Source organism: Bufo gargarizans, chromosome 7, assembly GCF_014858855.1.
Source record: "Bufo gargarizans isolate SCDJY-AF-19 chromosome 7, ASM1485885v1, whole genome shotgun sequence".
NCBI classification, from domain to species: Eukaryota; Metazoa; Chordata; class Amphibia; order Anura; family Bufonidae; genus Bufo; species Bufo gargarizans.
This window is the reverse complement of record NC_058086.1, coordinates 187,450,728-187,473,826: the sequence shown is the minus strand read 5'-3', so window position 1 is coordinate 187,473,826 and position 23,099 is coordinate 187,450,728. Positions and strand designations below refer to the sequence as shown.

Below are 23,099 nucleotides of genomic sequence, written 5' to 3'. Positions count from 1 at the left end.
ACATTAACCCATTTTTGCTGGTGAAAACCCCTGCTCTGCATAGGTGACAGGGAACTAAATTTAGTAAAAACGTCTGTTACTGATCGGAAGGTGAGCAAGTACAAGCGCACACTGGAAGACTCGCTGCTGGTGGCATTCCCACCTGACAGCGGGGGCTCAGTGGAAGCAGAAGGCAGAGGAAGAGGTCGCCAACGCAGCTGGGGCACCGCCAACACCTCAGAAGGCAGGGTTAGCATGGCCGGAATGTGGAAAAGCTTTGTCAGCACGCCACAACAACCAGCACCACCAGCTGATATGGAACGTCTTAGCAGGAGGCAGCATTTCACCAACATGGTGGAGCAGTATGTGTGCACACGCCTACACGTACTGAATGATGGGTCTGCCCCCTTTCACTTCTGGGTCTCCAAATTTGGCACATGGCCTTAGCTTGTGCAATGAGCAGGACACTGGGTCAGAGGGGTTGCTATGCAGTGGGTCAGTATATAAATGTAATAGTTCGGGACGCCAATTGCAGCTTGCGCAGGTACTGTAGCAGGGCCCTTTAAGATGTTATAACTCACGTACCAGGTGAGGAATGCCAGAGGGGGATAATGTCTCTGTATAGCAAATGTGATAGTGTCAACGGCTTCTTGTCATACGCCTAGTAGATCTGGCAGGTATCTGTCTTCTGCTCTGTCTGTAGTCTGCTTATAATGGGCCTGACTAGCTGAGGAGGTATTTAGCTTCTCCTGAACTTTGGATCTGTACTCACAGGACTGCTCGCAGGGTATGATGTCTTCTTCCTGGAGATCTATAGTTCTGTGGATGGCTGCTTCCTTGTCAACCAGCTGAGGTAGAAGACTCAGGCTGGGAAGGGTGATCTTTACCTCAGCCGAGGCTCGATCCTGTCTTGGGATCCCTGTTTCTGGGAGCTCCTACTAACACAGCCTTCCCCTAGCCGGGGTGGCTGGTACACTAACTAGAACTTTCTTTCCTCCCCATGAGGCAGGAAGTGGGAAAATTCCACACCTCCTAAAAGAGGGGGGGAGCTAGATTGGAATGTACTAATCCAGTCTAGATATGCTAAACTGATACTAAACACATTGCTGCCACCTGCTGGTGTACATGGAAAATTACAGCAATAATATAAAACAGGCATAGGAAATACATATAATGGAAAATGCAAAGCAAGACTACACAAGATGATAAGAATATACACTTAACATATTATAGCAGGGAGACAGAGTTTAGTGACATACTCTGGGATGTTACTTACCCGCTTACTTTAAGTGAAGCCGTCCTCGGCGTATGCTAAGAGGGTGGAGGAATCAGCTCTGGGTACCCAATAAATACAAAGTGCTGCGTGACTTTACATAAAATGATATACATAGACAAAACATATAACGGTTTCCTCGAGGTTCCTGCCTGCTAGAGTAAGGTGTCCAACACACAGTTTCCTTCTCTTGGTATAACCAGGTAACCTAATACTGCACATAGCAAACATTACTGACTGACTTTGTATGTCACTTTCTGGCTAGTCACAGGAGGAGGGTCTTTAATCCCGTGCGCTCCTGGAAATGAGACACCTCCGGATGGGAACAATCTGGAACATAAAACAAGCGGGAAGGAGCAGCCTAGGGCTTCTAACGATTCCCAAAGCAGCAGGGGTACCTGTGTAGTAATTGGATCTGCCTGGACTTACCACTTGGTCCTACCCTGGGTACCTATGGGTATACATCACCGGGTGTAGGCCATTAGTATAAAACGTCCCTATGATGACAGTCCGTATAAGGGGGAAGAGAACAAGAGCTGTAAAAAGGCACAGTTTAAGCAAGTTGCTACATTTTTGCTAAGTGCAATCATGGCAAACAGTGCATAAATTCACATTGCGGCACCTAGAGGGAGAATACACACAATGGGCATGTTATCTTAAACGTTGCATAACCTGTAAACTGGTAAAATTAGTGCAAAAACATTATGCAAATATCAATGCAATCAATATTATCATAATACGCTCAAATATGACTTGAGTCCCTTTTTTCTTTGAAAAGCTTGACTGTGGACAGGAACAATAAGAGTTAATTGTAATCCACACAAGGTAGTGGGTAATTTGCACAATGGGTAGTTTTCCTCACAGGAAAGTCTGGAAATCTTCCTCCTGGATCCCATGTTTGAAGAGGCAAAAGTTCTTCTTTAACCTGGGTGCTCTCAGCAGCTGTAACTCTAGCAGAAACTTCATCTGCAATCTCCTGGTGGCGTTCTGTGGCAGAACTTGGAATTGCAGGATCACCTTTCTCTGGAAAATCTTCTGTAAGCCTTGGCTTTTTCCTTGTAGGTGACAGGTTTTCTGGACAGCAATAAAGGACAGACCCTTGGTGTTTCATAGCAAATAGCTGCGGATTCGGTGCTGGTTCTGATAGTCATATCAGGTGTGCTGTCTTTAGCAGGCGGCTGAGAAGAAGACTTGGAGGCTTCCTCACTAAACATCCTCTGTATCTTTTTCCGTTCTTCCGCTATTTTTAGCAAGTCCTGTAATTTACTCCACCTGCGGGCTTTCCATTGGGCAAGGTTATCCTGCCAGGTGACTTCTTCATCACTGCAGGAACTGTTGAACACAAGAGGGCGCTCCTGCATCTTATAGTTTAGACAGGTTGCGGTGATGGAGCTACACTGACCTCTTGTGGCAATTTCTGGTATTGTCTGGGTAGTGAGGCTGGTCAAAGCTGCGGTGAGCTGCTGTACATTGGGAACTGCTGGCTGTAGTGGCTCTGGCAAAGGTATCGCCAGTGATGACAATGACAGGGAAGGAGCACTCTCTCTGGGCAGCGGAGTGGCAACCGGCGTGATGAGGGACAACTTACGGACCTCTCTGGGTAAGACGTGCCCCTGTACTCAGACTGAAAGTCAGTACTAGGTTATTTATTTGCGCCACTTGGATAAATTCCAATTTCTTTTATTTCACCTCTTGTGGCAACGTTTCGACCAAACGGTCTTTATCAAGCACAATACAATCATGGTATAGTGAACATATAAATTATTAATCCCTTTTATCTGGTATACTTCTGGACAGCACCACACTACCTCCCAGAAGTATACCAGATAAAATGGATTAATAATTGGTGACTGCGAATGGGGAATCTGCAGCTGTCGTTCTAGGGATTGATAGGAATGGAAATGGAGTGAGATGGTGACTGGGCTGATCAATGAAACAGGCATCCTATCCATAAAAACTAAACAGGATAAGGGGTAAGGGAGATGACTTATCCAGCTTTTGGACTGTAGTCCTCCATCCCCTTGATTCCATAAGAATGAATGTGATTATAGGGCTGGATGGCCATGAGAACTGGGGGCTGCCTCCCCTATTTCTTATGGTCTATATACCAGCTGTAGATTGAGTGGTGGATAGGCCTGATAGTGACCTAATAGCACCATGTGGTTCACCTGGAATACGACATGAAAAATGAACCCTGAATGACATCTGCAGTTCCCATATTGCAGTGTTCCGTATATAGTAAAATAATCGGTATAATTAATGTTCTGGTGTACCCTTGATCGCCCGCATTATGCCACAGAAGGACTTTCTCCCGAATTTGTATATATAATTAGAGCCTGGCGTCCGGTAACATAGCAACGATAATACGTCACTGTAGACCTCTAGTCATGTGATTGGGAGCTCCGTCGCATGACAGAGGGACTGGCGGAAGTGACTTAGAAGGGCGGAAGTAATGCGGCCGGCGCAGGCGCAGCTTGAACGGAGGGACGCCGGGTGGAGAAAATACACAGTATATGCAGTTTGGAGCGATGTGGATCCGGGCGGAGCTCGAACAGCATAGAGGCACGGTATGCTAAGCCCTGAATAGTTGAACCAATGAGGATCTGTGTTTTGTAATATATATTAGAAACGATACAGAATGTGAATAGAGGGTTAAAAGGGAATGTCTGAATTGTGGCCAATGTGAGGCCAGGGGGAGGTATTTATATGTTCACTATACCATGATTGTATTGTGCTTGATAAAGACCGTTTGGTCGAAACGTTGCCACAAGAGGTGAAATAAAAGAAATTGGAATTTATCCTTCTGAGTGCCGCGGCTTCTTCTGTTGTTATTTATCACGGGAACCATCAGACCGGGATCCAACGCTGCAGGCACCCCCACGAATTGGAAGATTGGGAAACCAGTGAGTAGTGCTGACCTAACATTTTTCTTTGGTACTTGTAGAATTGAGGCAGCAGGGAGTTCAGGGATCACCATGGGGACCTCCGGGTTCAAGCGTCCCACTCTGGCAGTAGTTGCAGCACTGGGCGGCGAAGTGGAAGCTCCGGCCGCCTCCGCTGCACCAGTAAGTGTCTTGGCGGAGCAGGCCTGGGCCTGTTAGATGTATCGGGACCCTCAGGGAGCGGTGCAGGGGCAGGTACGGACCGGGCCTGGGCCTCAGGGAGCACGTTTGCTCCTACCTGTTGTCGCGGCCGGTTCCGGTGCCTCCTGGTAGTCATCTGGAGCTCCAGTTGTCATCCGCGGTGCAGGCTGGTCCAAAGCCTGGGTGACTGTATCAGCGGCATCCTCCGCGGGAGCAGGCTCAGCATCGGCGGCCATCTTGGTTTCCGGGTTGGCGGCCATCTTCTCTTTCATTATGGTGCATGCAGGAGGTAAGGGTGCAGCCCAGAGGGAGGAGTCTGCACTCCCTTGGTTCACAATGCAAAGTTCATGGTGGGCAGCCTTTAGTTTTCCCGCTTCTAGAGGGGCGTAATCGACATCTTCGCGCTCTTGAGAGGGCGTTCTTGGCTTTTCCCGCCTCCGACAAGCATGGAGAGGCGGCGACATTTTGCGAATATGGCGAATTAACCCCCTGAGTACTCGTGGGCACTGCATGGTGCTTTCTGGCACGGCAATGAAGCAATATAGTAGATTTTCAGATCTTGTAGTACTGTGAAATATGCAGTTGGATCCGGTTAAGCACACAATTGGATCCGGTTCTGTTGGACAGGGGTAGACACACAATTCAATCCGTTCCTGTTCGTGACGCCACTTTATGCAATGAGCAGGACACTTGGGTCAGAGGGGTTGCTATGCAGTGGGTCAGTATATAAATGTAATAGTTTGTGACGCCAATTGCAGCTTGCGAAGGTACTGTAGCAGGGCCCTTTAAGATGTTATAACTCACATACCAGGTGAGGAATGCCAGAGGAGGGATAATGTCTCTGTATAGCAAATGTAATAGTGTCAACGGTGTCTCCTACGTTGGTACGGCTGGACGCCTGGATCCTGGCTCACTTGCAATAAAATGAGTGTTGTTAATAGGAGTAATTGAGGAACTTTGGTAGCAGTAAATAAGATCCAAACAGGTAATATGATCCAACTTGTCTTTACTGAATGGCAGCTTTAAATCCATATAAGTTACAGCAATAGTCTTGGGTCCCAGCAGGTATAGGCAATATGTGGCAGGAATCTATATGTATTCTGCTTCTTGTCATACGCCTAGTAGATCTGGCAGGTATCTGTCTTCTGCTCTGTCTGTAGTCTGCTTATAATGGGCCTGACTAGCTGAGGAGGTATTTAGCTTCTCCTTAACTTTGGATCTGTACTCACAGGACTGCTCGCAGGGTATGATGTCTTCTTCCTGGAGATCTATAGTTCTGTGGATGGCTGCTTCCTTATCAACCAGCTGAGGTAGAAGACTCCGGCTGGGAAGGGTGATCTTTACCTCAGCCGAGGCTCGATCCTGTCTTGGGGTCCCTGTTTCTGGGAGCTCCTACTAACACAGCCTTCCCCTAGCCGGGGTGGCTGGTACACTAACTAGAACTTTCTTTCCTCCCCATGAGGCAGGAAGTGGGAAAATTCCACACCTCCTCAAAGAGGGGGGGGGGAGCTAGATTGGAATGTACTATTCCAGTCTAGATATGCTAAACTGATACTAAACACATTGCTGCCACCTGCTGGTGTACATGGAAAATTACAGCAATAATATAAAACAGGCATAGGAAATACATATAATGGAAAATGCAAAGCAAGACTACACAAGATGATAAGAATATACACTTAACATATTATAGCAGGGAGACAGCGTTTAGTGACATACTCTGGGAAGTTACACTTGCCCTTTACGCCTTGGAGGTGCTGGCCTGCCCTGCAGCCAGTGTATTATCTGAACGTGTGTTTAGCACGGCAGGGGACGTTCATCACAGACAAGCGCAGCCGCCTGTCCACAGCCAACATGGACAAGCTCACGTTCATTAAAATGAATCAGACGTGGATCCCACAGGACTTGTCCGTACCTTGTGCAGAATAGACATGTATACCGACCCTAACCAGCCATTGTTATACTGCAGCGCACTTTCTCTTTGTTTTATTTATATTTCCCAATGTTTTGGGGTCTGCCCAAATTTAAACAAAAAAAATAATAAAAAAACAAAACAAAAAACCAATGTAGGCTACCTCCTCATCCACCGCCTCCTCAACCTCCTACTCCATATAGACCTCCTCCTCCTAGATCAAGAGTATTATTTTTTATTTTTATGTATTTTATGTTATTTGAAGTCATTTCCCTATCCACATTTGTTTGCAGAGCTCTTGCCATGCTCTTAACCACATTTTGCTGCCTTTTACAGCCCTCTAGCCCTTTCCATTACTTTTTTAGAGCCATTTTAGTGCTCCAAAGTTCGGGTACCCATTGACTTCAATGGGGTTCGGGTTCGGGTCAAGTTCGACTTTTTTTGCGAAGTTTGGCCGAACCTGTCGAACCCGAACTTCCAGGTGTCTACTCAACTCTACGGATGACCCCTTTAATTTCATGAATAGAATTCTCTTTCAAGAGGTTTCACAACTTTACAAGTCTGGTCTGGAAAGGGTTACCCCAGTGCACGCCTCCCTGCACTGACACAGGAGAATAGCTGTGCTCCCATGTGAGGTCCTACCCCCCCCCCCCCCCCCAGCCCTTCACATTAGCATCAGGGAGGACAATTCCTTCTAGTTGCAGATCATGTCCCTCCCTCCGATCAGACTTCTGACTACTTAGAGCCTGTGCAAAGCTACCATCCAGGCAGTGTCAGTGTGACCAGTGCAAGGAAGACACAGTGCACCATGGCCTGGTGGAAAACGAGCGCTGCAGGGAGAGACCCTAACCCTGACCTCAGCAGCGAGAGGGGAAGCCCTTCCTTCAATGTGGAGGCCCTTACTAACATTCTGGATGGAGGTGTGGAGGAGACTCGCTTTAGGAGAGCAGTAGGTAAGGGCTCCTGTCAGGTGCACTGGGCGCTGTGTACTGACTTTGTGCTCCTCTTTTATTACACTGGAGTTTTGTTAAAATATATACGGATGTAGCAGAGCTGAACTTGTAGTTGTATTAGGCACACGCCTAGACTAATTCTCTTTTGCATGCATTCCAATTTATGAAACGTTTGCAACCGTTCCTAAGCCAGAAAGCGCTGTTCAGCCTATGCCCGGTGAGAGTAGTTGGTCACTTAGGCCACCTGCACACGTTGCGGAATACAGGCAGTTTTTCTGTGCCCGCAGCGTAGTACAGTACCAGCGAAGTGTATGAGATTACACAGATCCCATGTACACTTTGCAGGTTTTTCCTGTGCGGATTTCCAAATTTAAAGCATGTCCATTACCGTTTGCAGTTTTAGCTGCGGATTTCACCCTTTTGAATGGAAGAGTGAGATCCGGGGCAAATTTGCACAAAAAAGTGCAATTAGGACATTGTGGATTTTAGTACGAATATGCTGCAGAAACTGACATATATCCACGCGGAAATTCATGCGGATCTCATATCCGTTCACCCACACCTGTGTGCAAGTGGCAGGGATCAGCAACTCGGGATGAGCGAACTTGTGTTTTCAAGTTCGCCGTACAAGGTTCGGGTTATCTAAGAATTCCGTTATGGATTCCGCTACCACAGTCCAAAATTCATAGATACGCCGAACTTGAAAACAGAAGTTCGCTCAACACTATCCGCAACCTCCGGCACTCCAGCTGTTCTGAAACTACTACTCCCAGAATCCTCCTTTCACTTCTATAACGGCTCATGCACACGACATGTATGTTCGGTCCGCATCTGATCCGCTTTTCTTACGGATGGGATGCGGGCGCGGACCCATTCATTGCAAAAGATGCAGACGGCGCACCCATTCCGTGGCCCAGAAAAAAAAAATAGTAACACGTCCTATTCTTGTCCATGATGCGGACAGCATGCGTTGCTCTGTTCAGTGACCCCGCAAAAATTATGAGTCGTCCTATTCTTGTCCATTTTGCGGACAAGAATAGGCATTCTATAATGGGCCTCCTGTTCCGTTCCACAAATTGCGGAAGGCACATGGGCGGCATCCGTGTTTTGCGGATCCGCAATTTACGGACCGCAAAGCACTGCATGGTTGCGTGAATGAGTGTGCATGCTGGGAGTTGTAGTTTAACAGTAGCTGGAGGGCCGGAGGTTGCTGCTCCCTGCTTTAGCGGTATATGCACACGCGGTGTAATACCGTCCCAGCTAAGTGAGATGAGATTTTCTAAATCTCATATACTCGATGCAGAAATTGACCTGCCGTGTGCATTTTGAAACCCGCAGCATGTCGAGCGTTGCATGCGGATTTTTAGTGCAGATTTTACCCTTTTCAATGTCAAAGCTGGGACCGGGTGCAAATCGGTCGAAATCCACAAGGGGCTCATGTGGGGAAAATCTGCAGAAACTACACTGCCGTGTGCATCTACCCTTCAGGTAGGTTGTAAATTGCAGGAAGCACGCCAAAGTCGCATACGTTGGTGTGACATTTGTATGCGTTCAGTGGAAAACGTAATTTTATTTTTATTTTATAGGAACCTGTGAGCAAAATGTCATTATATGTGGGGCTCCCGTTATAATATTTCAATAAGCTCTCATGCACACAGCCATGCCAGTATTGCAGCCTGCAAACAGCGGGTAAATGTAGGCAGGGTATTATAACTAAATGATAAAGTACATGGAAGATATACGATGTTGGACTGTAGTATTCACGTTACATTGCCGTGTTGGCACTTTAAGATAAATAAGTGGATTTTGGGTTGCAGTTTGGGCACTCGGCCTCTAAAAGGTTCACCATCATAATATACACAGATACAGATGTAGCAGAGCTACATTTGTCATTAGGCAAATACATGTTGATAGGTTATCTATAGTGTTACATAGGACTGCAGGTAAATTAGCATTATCACCACGTACAAGCGATCTGCTGTATGAGCTCGTCCTATAGAGCGCAGCTGCTCCTATGACAGTACAGTGTGAATGGCTGCCTAATTACGGTTCCGTACAAAATAAAGCTGCAGTGCGGCCATACGCATGAAGCCTGGGGTGCATTCACACGACCGTATGTATTTTGTTTATTGCAAAACTTGGATCCGCAAAATGTGGATGTCGTCTGTATTGACGTCTGTTTCTGCAGACCCATTTTGGGGCTAAGTATAGGAACATCTTTTGCGGAACGGACATATAGATGCAGACGGCATCTGTGTGCTTTCCGCATCCGTATGTCCGTTCCGCAGAAGATACAACATGCTCTATTCTTGTGGACCATGGACCCATTGAAGTCGATGAGTCGACAAAAAAAAAGCTGATGCCACACGGACACCATCCGTATTTTGCAGGCCACAGAGTACATACGGCCGTGTGAATGAAGGAGGCTGAGGTTTTGGGCCGGTCGGAGCCCTTTTTAAGTGAACGGCGCTTTTTAGATCCTTTATATTTTTTGGTCTCTTGGCCTTGGTGATTACGTAAATCCATTTTCTTGAATATTTTCTTTGCATTTCACTTTCTATAAATGATAACGGCCACCCATATCTGCTCTGATTTCCCTAGTGAGCGCCATTCTCGAGGACCCTGTCTTCAGCCGAGAATATCTGTACTTCAAGACCCGCTCTGAGAGATACGAAGGAGCCGTCAGGAACACTTTCCACATGAAGAAGAAGATGAAGGAAATGGGATGGGATGAAAACGGTCCGGAAATTGAACTCATTTTCAGGTTATTTCTCTAGATTATTACGTATTATCCGCGGTGAAGGGATGACGTGCAGGAAAATGGAGATTTCCAGTGTACATAATTCATGTAGGAGTCCTCCAGGATACTCGCGCAGTGAAGGTCAGGACTCTGCGGAGTCTTCGTGCTCTTAGGCCTCCTTCACACGGGTGTCGCGTGTGAGGGGCCGGACAAGATGTGGGTGCGTTGCGTGAAAATCACCGGCTCATGTGCACAGGCCCCATTGGAGTGAATGGATCCGGATTCAGTGCGGGTGCAATGCGTTCACCTCCCGCATTGCACCCGCGCGGAATCCTCGCCCGTGTGAAAGGGGCCTTAGGGCAGCTATTTTCCTCCTCAAATTTTGACATCTGAAAAATTTTGGCGCAGATTTTCACACTTTGCATTACAAAAGGTGAAAACCTTTCTGAAAATCCGCTAAATTTCCACCCGTAGAGCAGGCCCTGGATTTCGTCCAGATTTTTTCCAATACCTAGAAAACCCATTCCCCCTATGCCACTTGACCATATAAGTTCGCAACCCAACCGATCATAACTTTAGGAAAGGGGGGGTGGGGGGCGCTCCCCTTTAATTTTCACAGGATTCTCACAAATCTAATTAAAAAAATGGGTTGCACTGGATTTTTTTGAAAAATTCATCCCACCCCACAGCAGTACATGTGAAGACATCTATAGGCACCTGCTTTCCGCCACTCTGGTCCCTGCCTATCGGCTTCTGCACGGATAGGGTCACACGCGCCAATGACTGGCCTCAGCAGTGACGCGAAGTCATGTCGCGTATACACGCACAATGGATTTTCTGCACAGATTTTCACGCAGAGATCATAATACATGTACCAGCAAAGTTGATGCGATTTTTGCCTAGGGCTTACCAGTGAAATTTATTTTGGGGGCTCACTGTACGGATACATTAAAATATTACCTGCTCGCACAGCAGCAAGATGCTACCGGATGATTGAATATGGGGGTCCCTGCAGCAACTTTGAGAAGTTAGGGTCCTGGGGAGAAGAGGACACTGGTAGCGTTCCTCTATACCTAGACAGTCTTCTCAGCTCTAATCGTGTCCTATAATAATAAACTGGAGAGTGTTTCTTCAATAATCTATCAAGTTTTTATATGAACATCGGCTGGTTGAGGTGCTGTACATTGAATATATGTCTGTAGTGCAGTAAGTCTACTGTGCCACTTGTGCAGGGGGTGGGGGACTAGGGGCCCACCTTGCTCAGGGGCCCACCGGGGGATTCACCTGTAACCCTGCGGGCCAGTCCGAGCCTGGTTCCTGGTGTTCACTGGCGGAGGGGAACACAAAGACTTTTTGATCCTGGACAACCAAAAACGTAATATTTCAAAACAGTCAGCGTGTTTTACATTTAGAAAGGTGTGGATATATGTCATTTACCTCGTATATTTTTTTTGTAAATTGGTGTCTTTTTTAAATATAAGAAAACCCCAGGGGCATAAATTACCGCATTATGACTTGAGAATGAAAATAATTTATAGTAAATTCAGTGATATGGCTCCCATCATTTTTACCAATTATTGAAGAAGGATTGCTGATCCATTTCTAATGAGAATTTTTCGGTAAGTGGATTATGAAGGAAGGGCGCTGTTTCACAGTTTTTTTGCATTTGCACTAACCACGAGGAACACGCGCGCGGGGGGGGGGGGGGATGGGTGGGGGGGAGTCCCTTTAAGGTGTTATGAGTTGTTAAGAGTTTGTTGTGACGCCAGTTGCATTTCAGCAACGAGGGACGGAGTCCCCCCTAAGTAGATGGTGATAGTGATACCCAGTTGTAGGAATGCCAGTGGTGTAAGGGTTGCCTATAATGTCCCTTTAGGTGTGGCTGTGCACTTGTCACGGTGCTCCGACCTGGATACACTGGAACCCCAGGTGTGGTCATCCACAGCCGGGCAACTAAGATAAATAGTTGGTGAAGGAATAATTAAAGAAATGGAGTCCAGACTTAATATAACATAACATTGAACAGCAGCTTTACTTGAATAAACTTGTATCAGGCAACAATCTTCCAACTTTATCTTGGTCACCAGCAAGCTTTGGCATGAATTCTGGCAGGCAAACACACTCAGCTCTGTAACACCAACTGCTCTCTAGCTCTGCTGTGCTGTCAGGATTAAATGTAAACTTTTCCTTTCTGCTGTACTTAACGTGCTGTACTCTCACTCTGTCTTTATCCTTATCCAGGGAACCTTTCCTCCTGGCTTCTCTGAGGCTCTTTTCTCTTGTTCCAGCAGAGCTGATGATGCTCTGCTGGCCTAGGCAGGGCTCGCCCAGAAGGGACGACCTGTCTGCAGCACAACCTCCCTCTTGCAGGGGGTCCTCTCAACACCACCTATCCCCTAGAAGGGGAAGGCTAGACTGACTTTCACTAACTAAACTCCTCCCTCTAAAGAGAGAGCTAGAATGGAAAGAAAAGCTCCATTCCGGGTAAACTAGCTCTGCCATTACTGCCGCCATCTGCTTGTGAACCAGGTACATTAATATAAACGTGACAGTTACATAGAAATGAATACACACATATTTGCAGGATCAGGAGAAAAATGCATAGAATGATGTTGTGTCAACCATAGAAGATAGTGGAGATGCGTAAAAGGTGGTAATGCCACTCTGGGGCGTTACACATTTGAAAAACATGGCCTCCTTTTACCTCATTACCAATTGATATAGACCATAAATGTATTAAAATAAAAAATAAAAATGTTATGCTATTTTATATAATTTAATTCACTAATTTACATGGCTGTTTTTTTTAAATTGTCAAAAAGGTAGCAGCTTAAAGGGGTTGGCCAGCTTTTACACACTTTTGGGCAGCGAAACCCCTTTCCGGCCGGACCTGTGGAGGGAGGCGTACTTACCTGCTCCCCACAACTTAGTTCCAGCTCCTTTAGTTAACCACTGTGTTCATTGCGCTCTGGTCCCAGCTCGTTAAACTCTGGACTGGACTGGGTCACATGTGCCGCTGCAGCCAGTAACTGCAGCTTGGGTGACTCATGATCACTGCAGCCAGTCATTGGTTGCAGCAGCACATGTGAGCCATGTCTGTTCATAAGTTTACAAGCTGGGACTGGAACGCAAACACATTGGTGAGGGGCTGCCCAAAAGTGCTTGAAAGCTGGACAACCCCTTAGGGCCCCATGCACATTAGATTGTGGCCTACTAAACGTGCCGATTTGGGCAGGGCTAGACCACTAGTTAATGTATGGGGACCTCCCAACTGTCCCCCAGAATATGGTGTTGGATCGGGCAAACTGAATGTTAACACCCTATTCTTTGGTTAAAGGTGTCTGGCAGCAGCTTCTTTGAAAACGCATGCATGCTCATCCCGGAAAAAAAAAAGAATGCATGTGTATGGAGGAGGCAGTCAACCGCTCATGAAGGTGTACGGGCAATAAGTTCCCACAATGCACTGCTATTCCAAAACCGGAAACCCACAGACTTCAAAACCTAGCTTTAGAACTGAATGGAGAAGAAAAGATCATGTAACTTAAAATCACTACGGTATATAATAAGTAAAAGCAGGTGCCTCGTGTCATATAGGATTTCATTAGAGGCCAAAGCTGTCAAAGCTGTGACCTCTCTGATCAGGCCGGTTAGACAGGTATACTTTTTCATCAGGCTTTCCGAATGATCAGGATTAATTGTAATGTCAGAAAATAACTGAAGATGGAGTCTCCCTTTAAATTAGAAAAGAAAAAAGGAAAAAACAAAAAAAACATTTACAATGGTGAGCCTGTGCTGGTGCGAGGCGTCTACGATGCCAGCCTTGTTTACTGATTCCGTTTATTCTGATCTTCTGATTTCAGGGCACTAGGAGGAGAAAGTGCTCTTAATATACATAATGTGTTTGTGGATTCGATCAGCGCCCTGGGCTCCGATGAGCAAGTTGCTAAGTGGTTGCCCCTCGCACAAAATTATAAAATCATAGGAACCTACGCACAGACTGAACTAGGACACTGGTAAGTCGTTATTCTTTGCAATCTAGCTGATGTTAGATCCTAGCAATAATATCTCTGCACACAGGGGCGTAGCTATGGGCTCATGGGCCCTGGTGCTAGAGTTCAGCTTGGGGCCCCCCTTCCCTCAGTGCTTTGTGGCCAGGGGCAGGGAAGCTCCTGGGCCCTGTAGCGACTGCTACCTCTGCACCCCCTATAGCTACGCCCCTGTCTGCACATGTAGCAGAGCTGAATTTGTCATGTGCTTGACATACAGTAATGAAATCACTATCGATATGTGCTAGGCTCTTTTTACACCAGGCAGCCATGAACAAGCAGCAATCAATCATATACAAGTCAATTGGTGTTCGTTTAAGGGGCATTTCACACAGTCAACCTGATGCAAAGGGAATGGGAGCGGAATGATCATTATTACGATCATTCGTCCCCCATTCAGCTTGCATATTGTCGGCAATATGCAAGCTAAATTTTTATTTATTTATTATACGCGCTTATATAGCGCTGACATATTCGGCAGTGCTTTACAGACATGAACATTCATGCTGTCTCCAATGGGGCTCACAATCTAAGTTCCCTGTCGGTATCCCTTTGGAGTGTGGTGGGAAACCAGAGTACCCGGAGAAAACCCACACAACACATGAGGAAACATGCAAACTTCATGATGATGTTGTCCTTGGTCAGATTCGAACTTAGGACCCCAGCACTGCAAGGCACGGCGGATGAATGATCATAATAATGATCATTCTTCCTCTATTCACCTTGCATCAGGCTGTGTGAAAAGCCTCTTTAAAATGAGTGCCAATCAACTTATATATCATCGATCAGCGCTTGTTTTCAAGGGGCTTTTCACATACCCTGAAGAAAGGCGAATGGGGAGGAATGACCGTAATAATAATCATTTATCCCTCATTCATCTTGCATATAGCTGGCAGCAAATCCCCTGGTTGTACAGGGTGATGTTTGTCAGGTGATTTTATCTTTCATGCGGTGGTACATCAACCTGTATAACCAAGGGATTTGCTGCAAACAATATGCAAGCTGAATGGAAGACGAATGATCGTAATAATGAATTCACGTAAAATTCACTTTGCATGAGGCTGTGTTAAAAACATACCCTGAAGAAAAGTGATTGGGGAGGAATGATCATTACTACAATCATTTGTCCTGATCATTACTATGATCATTATTGCGATCATTTCTCCCCCATTCAGCTTGCATATTGTGGATGGCAAATCCCCTGGTTATACAGGAAGACGTGCTGCCAAATGAAAGATGTGATCACCCAACAACCAAGTGTTTGCACCTTTTACATATGGCTGTATGTGGCACTGCTATAGTGTATCTGACCCGTACTGTATGGTATTTCTGTGTGGGTACTACCGTACTATAAAACCTTTGTACTACACAACTATATGACACTGAATATTGAGCCCCAGACTAATCGCGCACTGGTACTGTATATGGACACTGCTACTGGAGTACATTTGCCGCATGGTCTAACCGTCTGCATATTTTATGCCTTTATGTTATGCCTTTGCAGGATCATATTTGCGGGGTTTAGAGACCACGGCCACGTTTGACCCTTCCACCCAGGAATTTATAATAGACACTCCCCAGATTACAGCAACAAAATGGTGGCCAGGAGATTGTAAGTCATTATTTTATTTTTTTTAACCATTTTGCGCTCCAATTTTTGATATATTATAAAACGTGACATAACGTCCAGTTATTTTTGTATTTTTTATATGTGCAGTAGGAAAAACCAGCACTCATGCAGTGGTCCTAGCTCAGCTATATAGCAACGGAAAGAACTACGGCATGCATCCGTTCATAGTCCAGGTCCGAAGTCTTGAGGACCACTCTCCACTCCCAGGTAACAATCACTAGACTGTTTGTACGTGGACACCTGAACATGACCCATGCACTGTGTAAGCTCATCCGACATCTAATTTCCAAAAGTTATTTGCCGCTATAACAGTCACTCTTCTTAAATGCTATGTACACCTTTGAGGACAATTTTATTTTTAATGATTGTATTTTACGTCTTTAGGGCTAAAAATCACTTTTTCTATAGCTCTTTATTAAAAAATATTGAGCCATTCTGTCACAAAGGGTAACTGTTTTTCTAGCTGTGTGCATCCTACTTTCACTTTGTGCCGGTCATCTAATAAGACCAAATAAATGAAAAGGACGTTAAAATGGAGCAAAAATTATAAATTCTTTATTAGTGCTAATAGTGGAAACTTATGTGGGGTGAAAACCTATAAATACTAGAACAAGGCACTAAGTCAGTGCCATCTATCCAGAATAGGGTACCTAATCATGTAATAACAGTGACCTTCACGTATATGGTGTATTGGAGGAACACTGTGGATACCCTATATAGATAGAACGGACAACTAAAATATGTGTATACAATTCCACCGCACTAGTGGTCGGATATAGTACTCCGAAAGGCAGAGTGCTGCCTATTGACTAAATATGTACTGGTGGAATGAATACTGAAAGTATGGTATATCCTCTGGGAGATGTAACTACATATAGATTCCCAGAACCAAATAAAGAGATACCATACGCAGCATACAAAATAAACTGACCAGTGACAGGCGTCTCACTGGGCAGTGACTGTTAGTGAGAGGAGCGGCAGTGCACTATGCCATCCCTCATACACTGGCCCTCATGTAGGTGCATAAGAAACGCAGGTCACTGCTGGTGTCGGTTATAGTGCATCCAGCACTCAGCAGAACCTGAACACACTAAGCTATGGCTCTACACGTTTCCGTGCATCTAGTTCGTGCACTTCATCAGGAGCCGACGTAGCTAATGCACCCATACTGCCTAAGCCGAGACCCTCAACTGGGAATCGGCGTGCTACATAAGGATTTTGCTAAATAGCACCGAATGGGGGCGTGGTGTTTGCCCTTTAAATCACGGCGTCTGGCTGGCCGCTTCGCGACCATCACAGTGCCGGGGCTATGTCTGTATAAAGCAGCACACAGTCTCCCACACCAGGATTCGGTGCTATTTAGCAAAATCCTTATGTAGCACGCCGATTCCCAGTTGAGGGTCTTGCTTAGGCAGTTTGGGTGCATAAGCTACGTATGCTTGATGAACTTCAAGAGGTAGTCACCTGAAATGGTCTTCCAACAGTCTTGAAGGAGTTCCCAGAGATGCTTAGCACTTGTTGGCCCTTTTGCCTTCACCCTTCTGAAATGGTTTTCACTTCACAGGTGTGCCCTGTCAGGTTTAATAAGTGGGATTTCTTGCCTTATAAATGGGGTTGGGACCATCAGTTGCGTTGTGGAGAAGTCAGGTGGATACACAGCTGATAGTCCTACTGAATAGACTGTTAGAATTTGTATTATGGCAAGAAAAAAGCAGCTAAGTAAAGAAAAACGAGTGGCCATCATTACTTTAAGAAATGAAGGTCAGTCAGTCCGAAAAATTGGGAAAACTTTGAAAGTGTCCCCAAGTGCAGTCACAAAAACCATCAAACGCTACAAAGAAACTGGCTCACATGTGGACCGCCCCAGGAAAGGAAGACCAAGAGTCACCTCTGCTGCGGAGGAAAAGTTCATCCGAGTCACCAGCCTCAGAAATCGCAGGTTAACAGCAGCTCAGATTAGAGACCAGGTCAATGCCACACAGAGTTCTAGCAGCAGACACATCTCTAGAACAACTGTTAAGAGGAGACTGTGTGAATCAGGCCTTCATGGTAGAATATCTGCTAGGAAACCACTGCTAAGGACAGGCAACAAGCAGAAGAGACTTGTTTGGGCTAAAGAACACAAGGAATGGACATTAGACCAGTGGAAATTTGTGCTTTGGTCTGATGAGTCCAAATTTGAGATCTTTGGTTCCAACCACCGTGTCTTTGTGTGACGCAGAAAAGGTGAACGGATGGACTCTACATGCCTGGTTCCCACCGTGAAGCATGGAGGAGGAGGTGTGATGGTGTGGGGGTGCTTTGCTGGTGACACTGTTGGGGATTTATTCAAAATTGAAGGCATACTGAACCAGCATGGCTACAACAGCATCTAGCAGCGGCATGCTATTCCATCCGGTTTGCGTTTAGTTGGACCATCACCCCAAACACACCTCCAGGCTGTGTAAGGGCTATTTGACCATGAAGGAGAGTGATGGGGTGCTGCGCCAGATGACCTGGCCTCCACAGTCACCGGACCTGAACCCAATCGAGATGGTTTGGGGTGAGCTGGACCGCAGAGTGAAGGCAAAAGGGCCAACAAGTGCTAAGCATCTCTGGGAACTCCTTCAAGACTGTTGGTAGACCATTTCAGGTGACTACCTCTTGAAGCTCATCAAGAGAATGCAAAGAGTGTGCAAAGCAGTAATCAAAGCAAAAGGTGGCTACTTTGAAGAACCTAGAATATGACATATTTTCAGTTGTTTCACACTTTTTTGTTATGTATATAATTCCACATGTGTTAATTCATAGTTTTGATGCCTTCAGTGTGAATCTACAATTTTCATAGTCATGAACATAAAGAAAACTCTTTGAATGAGAAGGTGTGTCCAAACTTTTGGTCTGTACTGTGTATATATATATATATATATATATATATATATATATATATATATATAGTGGGGATTCGCTCTGGTAGGCAGTTTAGCGGACGCAGTATAGAGGCAATCACAAAGTCTTTAACTTAAACAGTTCAGTGTTTATTCACACATTAAGTAAGTGACAAAAAACATCAGTTCCCAGAAAAAACGGTCACCTTGATTCTGGTGTTCCTTCACACCAGGCAGTAACGCAGAAGTCCTTGAATAAAGCAGAATCCACGTGCTTTCACACAAACAAGGTAGCAGGCCTTAATCCCGGCCCAAACTCCCAGGCCCCAACACAGAGACTGGCAGCACTCCACTGTCACAGAGGAGTAATCCACACCACCTGACAGTGCTGCCTGTGTTTTATATCCCAAACAATAACCTGGCCTGGAACGTGGGGAGTAGCCACCCACACATCACTTTGACTACTCCCAATAAGAGCCGTCCCGGGTTAGCTTTGCAGCCATACTAAAACGGCTGAAGTATCAGACTGCAATCTGCAAACTTACACTTTGAGAAAAAACGCCTCTTACTTCACCGAGGCCAGGAACCTCGGTGACACGTACCGACCATCAATGACGACCCCTTGTTCCTTCCTACAATATATATATATATTTAACTTGACCAGTTTCTTTAAAGAGTATCTGTCAGCAGGATCAACCCCGGCTGACTGTCAATATGCCTTTTTTCCCCGATCCATTGCTGCATATAAGAGAAATAAGTGCTAATTTTAAAAATATGCAAATTAGGGCCAAAGTGCACCAAGGCCTGGCCCAAGCCACTTGATGCACCTAATATCTTCTGCTTTGCTTCCCCGGACGCACCCCCCTCCAATAGATTAAATAGCCAGGCTTCCAGGTGGAGGGGGGGGGGGACTGTCCAGGGAAGCAGAGCAGAGAAGCTAAGGTGCAGTGGGTAGGGCCAGCCCTTGGGGAATGTAAGCCCTAATTTGCCTATTTTGAAAGCCGTTCTTTCTGGCAAATCAGCAAAGTCATCCGTACCAGGCATTATGGCTAGTTTAATAGGGTTGATCCTGCGGACAGAGGCTTGATATTCCATTTCAGTCTCTAACAGAGCAGATCATTTACCTCTTTTCAGGAATAACTGTCGGGGACATTGGACCTAAGATGTCCTTTGAGTACCTTGACAATGGATTCCTCATAATGAGAAATATTCGCATCCCTAAGGAAAACATGTTAAGCAGATATTCACAGGTAACACTTGCTTATATATCTTGTAAGTCATCGGGTCCCTTGTGTATAGTGGTTTTTCCCATAGATTTCCATGGGGTTGTTACAAAAAACTAAAAAGATGCACCAAAAACCACGTAAATGCACCAAAATCTTGATAAATAGTGCAGATTTATGCACATTTTTTTTAGCCAGCATTATGCCCCATCCTGTTTAGATCTTGTCTGTTGACATCTGTGTATAATCATACCTCATTATGGCGCCAACAAATCGCATATTGGCCCCACGGTAGGGCCACATGTTGCCTACAGAACAGGTAAACCCTGCTGTTCTAGATATACAGTGGTGTGCATGTTAATTCTTGGCATGGAAAGCGCGATCAGCAGCCATTCGCAGTTTAGCGTTATTGAAATCCATCATCTCAGCTGCAGCATATAAACTGAAAATCCACAGCAGAAATCCAAGGGTTGTGGATCTCTCACCGTGGGAACCTGCCTTTGGCTGTAATACAGAGAGAGAACCTGTGCACACACCGTAGTCAGGCGGTCCTGGGCGGAGTAGTCGCATCCGGTGTTTGTCTACTTCTGTCACTTGAGACTTATTTCAAACTTCTGCAACCCATGGGTGACACCTTGTTTAACGATCACATGCGCATCTTCTGCTTACATAAGGGTCACCACTGTGTCACATAATGTACGCTCAGCAGATTTTTTGTATCTTCAGCATAATTTATTAGCAAATTCTCTGCATTTAATTCACAGTAGGGTGGATAAGATAAATGGTAGATTAGATAGATGCATAAAGAAAGAGGTAGGTGGATAACAGTAGATTATAACAGTAGAATTTTTTTTAAATGTATTTATTCAAATTTTCATCAATTTCTTCGAAACTAAACCATCAAAAAGGGGCAGCATAATCTATTATGTAGGTTACCTGCCCGAGGCTCCGACCCACGAGCCATATTTAGGTAAGCTGTCTAAGGAAAGGCAGATGTTAGTGGGTAAAGATATGGGATTTGGATGAGAGCAGCAGTAACAGGGCAACAAAAGGGCCTCAAAGAAAATGGCACGGGTAATCGGAGACTTGGACAAGAGTCGGGAGCAGTGATCGAACACATTAGGCAACACTGTCCTCTGTGTTCACATTAATACAAAGAACAAGCAGCGTTACAAAAAAAAGGGAAGGAAGGGGGAAAGTCTGTGAGTCCGCAGCTGCTCCTTCCAAAAGTAGCGCCATATAACATGCAAAGGGGATCACCCTGTATTTCAGGTACCACGTAGTGTATGTGAAGTGATCTTTAACTTTATTCTGAATGGGGTGTGAGAGAATGGATGGCTATGACTTTCATATATGAAAACACATTTTGACCTAAAGTTCTTTATGACCAGTTACTTCAACCCAATCCGGGACTTGGGGGTCTGTCCATTTTTGTAGAATGGCTTCACGTGCTGCTGCAGAGATCATGTGAAGCAATTTTATTGTCCCTGGATCACAAAAATGTTGCTTCGTGTCCGCTCAGGTCATCAGTATCTGATACGTGGGGGTCCGACAACCGCGTTGTCTGAGAAGGCATCAGTGCTCACATTAGCACCACGGCCTTCTCACAGCTTTTTCTAGACCATGTGAAGTTCTGTTCACTGGTCACATGGCCTTGGTGCAGTTCAGCCCCGTAGAAGTGAGTGGGCCTGAGCTGCAATGCCACGCACGGCCACTATACTATGTACAGCGCTGTGCTTGGCGAGTTAAGAGAAGGCCGCAGCGCTACTGCGAGCTCCAATGCCTTCTCAAACATCTGATCCGTGGGGGTCCCAGGTGTCCAATAGCCAAAGATTAGAGGATAGGTTATTGGTAAAACAAAATTTTGTTAAGTGTAGGCAACACAGTTGCCGTATTTGTGGGAGGAGAGGCTCCCGCACTCACTACTTAAGGCACCTCCATGCCCTCCCCCCTGGCAGCTGTCGTTACGATTCCCGGCACTGCAGCGTGTGCCGCGTCACTTCCGGGTCACGTGGTGGATCAGCGTCCGACAGCAGCCGTCCCTCGTTTACTGAGCTTTACCTCCACTACCCACAGCCGCTCCCGTCCGGCAGGTATCCAGGCACAGGTAACGGGCAGGCCCCCTCCACGAGGGCATGGCTGCGGCGTGCCATCCCCCTCCCCCGCCGGGCATCAATGGGTACACGCAGCCGACAGCATCCTCCGAGCGGCGGCACCGCCTAAGCCGCGCACGTTCTGTTCCGCCGGAGAGTGCTGTCGGCTCCACACTCACCGGATCCCCCCTCCCGGCCACTCCATGCCCGCAGCCGCAGCGACGTTTACTTGGCTCCGTGTCTGCTCGGGTCACATGAGGCTGTGGGGGCGGACGTCAAGTTGTTACTCCGTCCGGCGATGCTGCCGCCACTGTCAGTGATCACACATACACGCGCTGTCATCGGCTGAGGAAGAGGCCACAGCGCTCATTTTGGCCTCTTCAAACAGCTGATCTATAAGGGTATTCTGATACTGACAGCCTATCCTGAGGACAGGCCATTAGTACTGACATCACAGAGACCCCTTAAAGGTTTACCGCACGCAGTCGCACGGTCCATGGTCCCTCCCACCACTCACTAATGGCATCGTTTCTTACTGCAAAAATCGCATCACACGCACTGAACAGGCGCACGAAAGTTGAGCGAATATTCGCAATTGAGATCGCCTTCAGCGACGTTCTGGAAGCCGCGATTTAAATCACTATGCGAATATTCGTGTTCAACAATACTGGTCATACAGTGGCGTCAACTGTACCGCTCTCGAGATCGCACCGGCCAGCACGCTATTTGCAGATACCCACGCCGGGCATACGTAATTATTCTGAAGCTTGTCCCGTGCATCTAGCTCTGGACCAGCATACGGGTCGCACATACTGTCCGGTGGTTCATGTTTCACAGGTTCACTATGGCCACTCGGTTGTTGGCACCGTCGATATCATTGCTGTATTTTATCCCTTTACAGGTGTCTTCACAGGCTTCAGGGGTTCGGACGGTCAGAGTATCAAACTCTCACAAATCCTGGTGCAGGTAGATTTCGGAAACATGGTTAGGTCAGGTTTCAGTTTTATGGTTTCTTTCCCCTAAGCTGACCCGGTGCTCTGTTTCGTTTCACAGTCTGGTAGTCACGTACTTTTTCCGTCAGGATCCGGTAAAGAAAAAAAAAAAGAAAAAAAAAAAATATATATATATATATATATATATGTATATATTTTTTCGCTCTCTCTCTTCCCCTTTCCTCCTTGCTCTCTCTCTCACCAGGGGTTCCACTCCTCACCAGGGGGTTCATGTACAGCCAATGTTTAAAAAAAAAATAATAATAATAAAAAAAAAAAAAAAGGGGGGTTCTCCCCACGTCCTTAGA

The 23,099-nt window shown here is 46.1% G+C and overlaps 1 protein-coding gene across 1 annotated transcript in view; it reads left to right on the top strand.

Annotated features, from left to right (window-relative positions):
• Positions 1-7,049: 7,049 nt before the first annotated feature.
• LOC122943873 (peroxisomal acyl-coenzyme A oxidase 2-like) overlaps positions 7,050-23,099 on the top strand; it is a 34,199-nt gene continuing 18,149 nt past the window's right edge. Inside the window, exons 1-6 of the mRNA XM_044301959.1 lie at positions 7,050-7,200; positions 9,802-9,964; positions 13,801-13,951; positions 15,490-15,598; positions 15,704-15,823; positions 19,618-19,733. Coding sequence (XP_044157894.1) covers positions 7,056-7,200; positions 9,802-9,964; positions 13,801-13,951; positions 15,490-15,598; positions 15,704-15,823; positions 19,618-19,733 — 804 coding nt within the window. The 5' untranslated portion in view covers positions 7,050-7,055. The remainder of the gene's footprint in view (positions 7,201-9,801; positions 9,965-13,800; positions 13,952-15,489; positions 15,599-15,703; positions 15,824-19,617; positions 19,734-23,099) is intronic.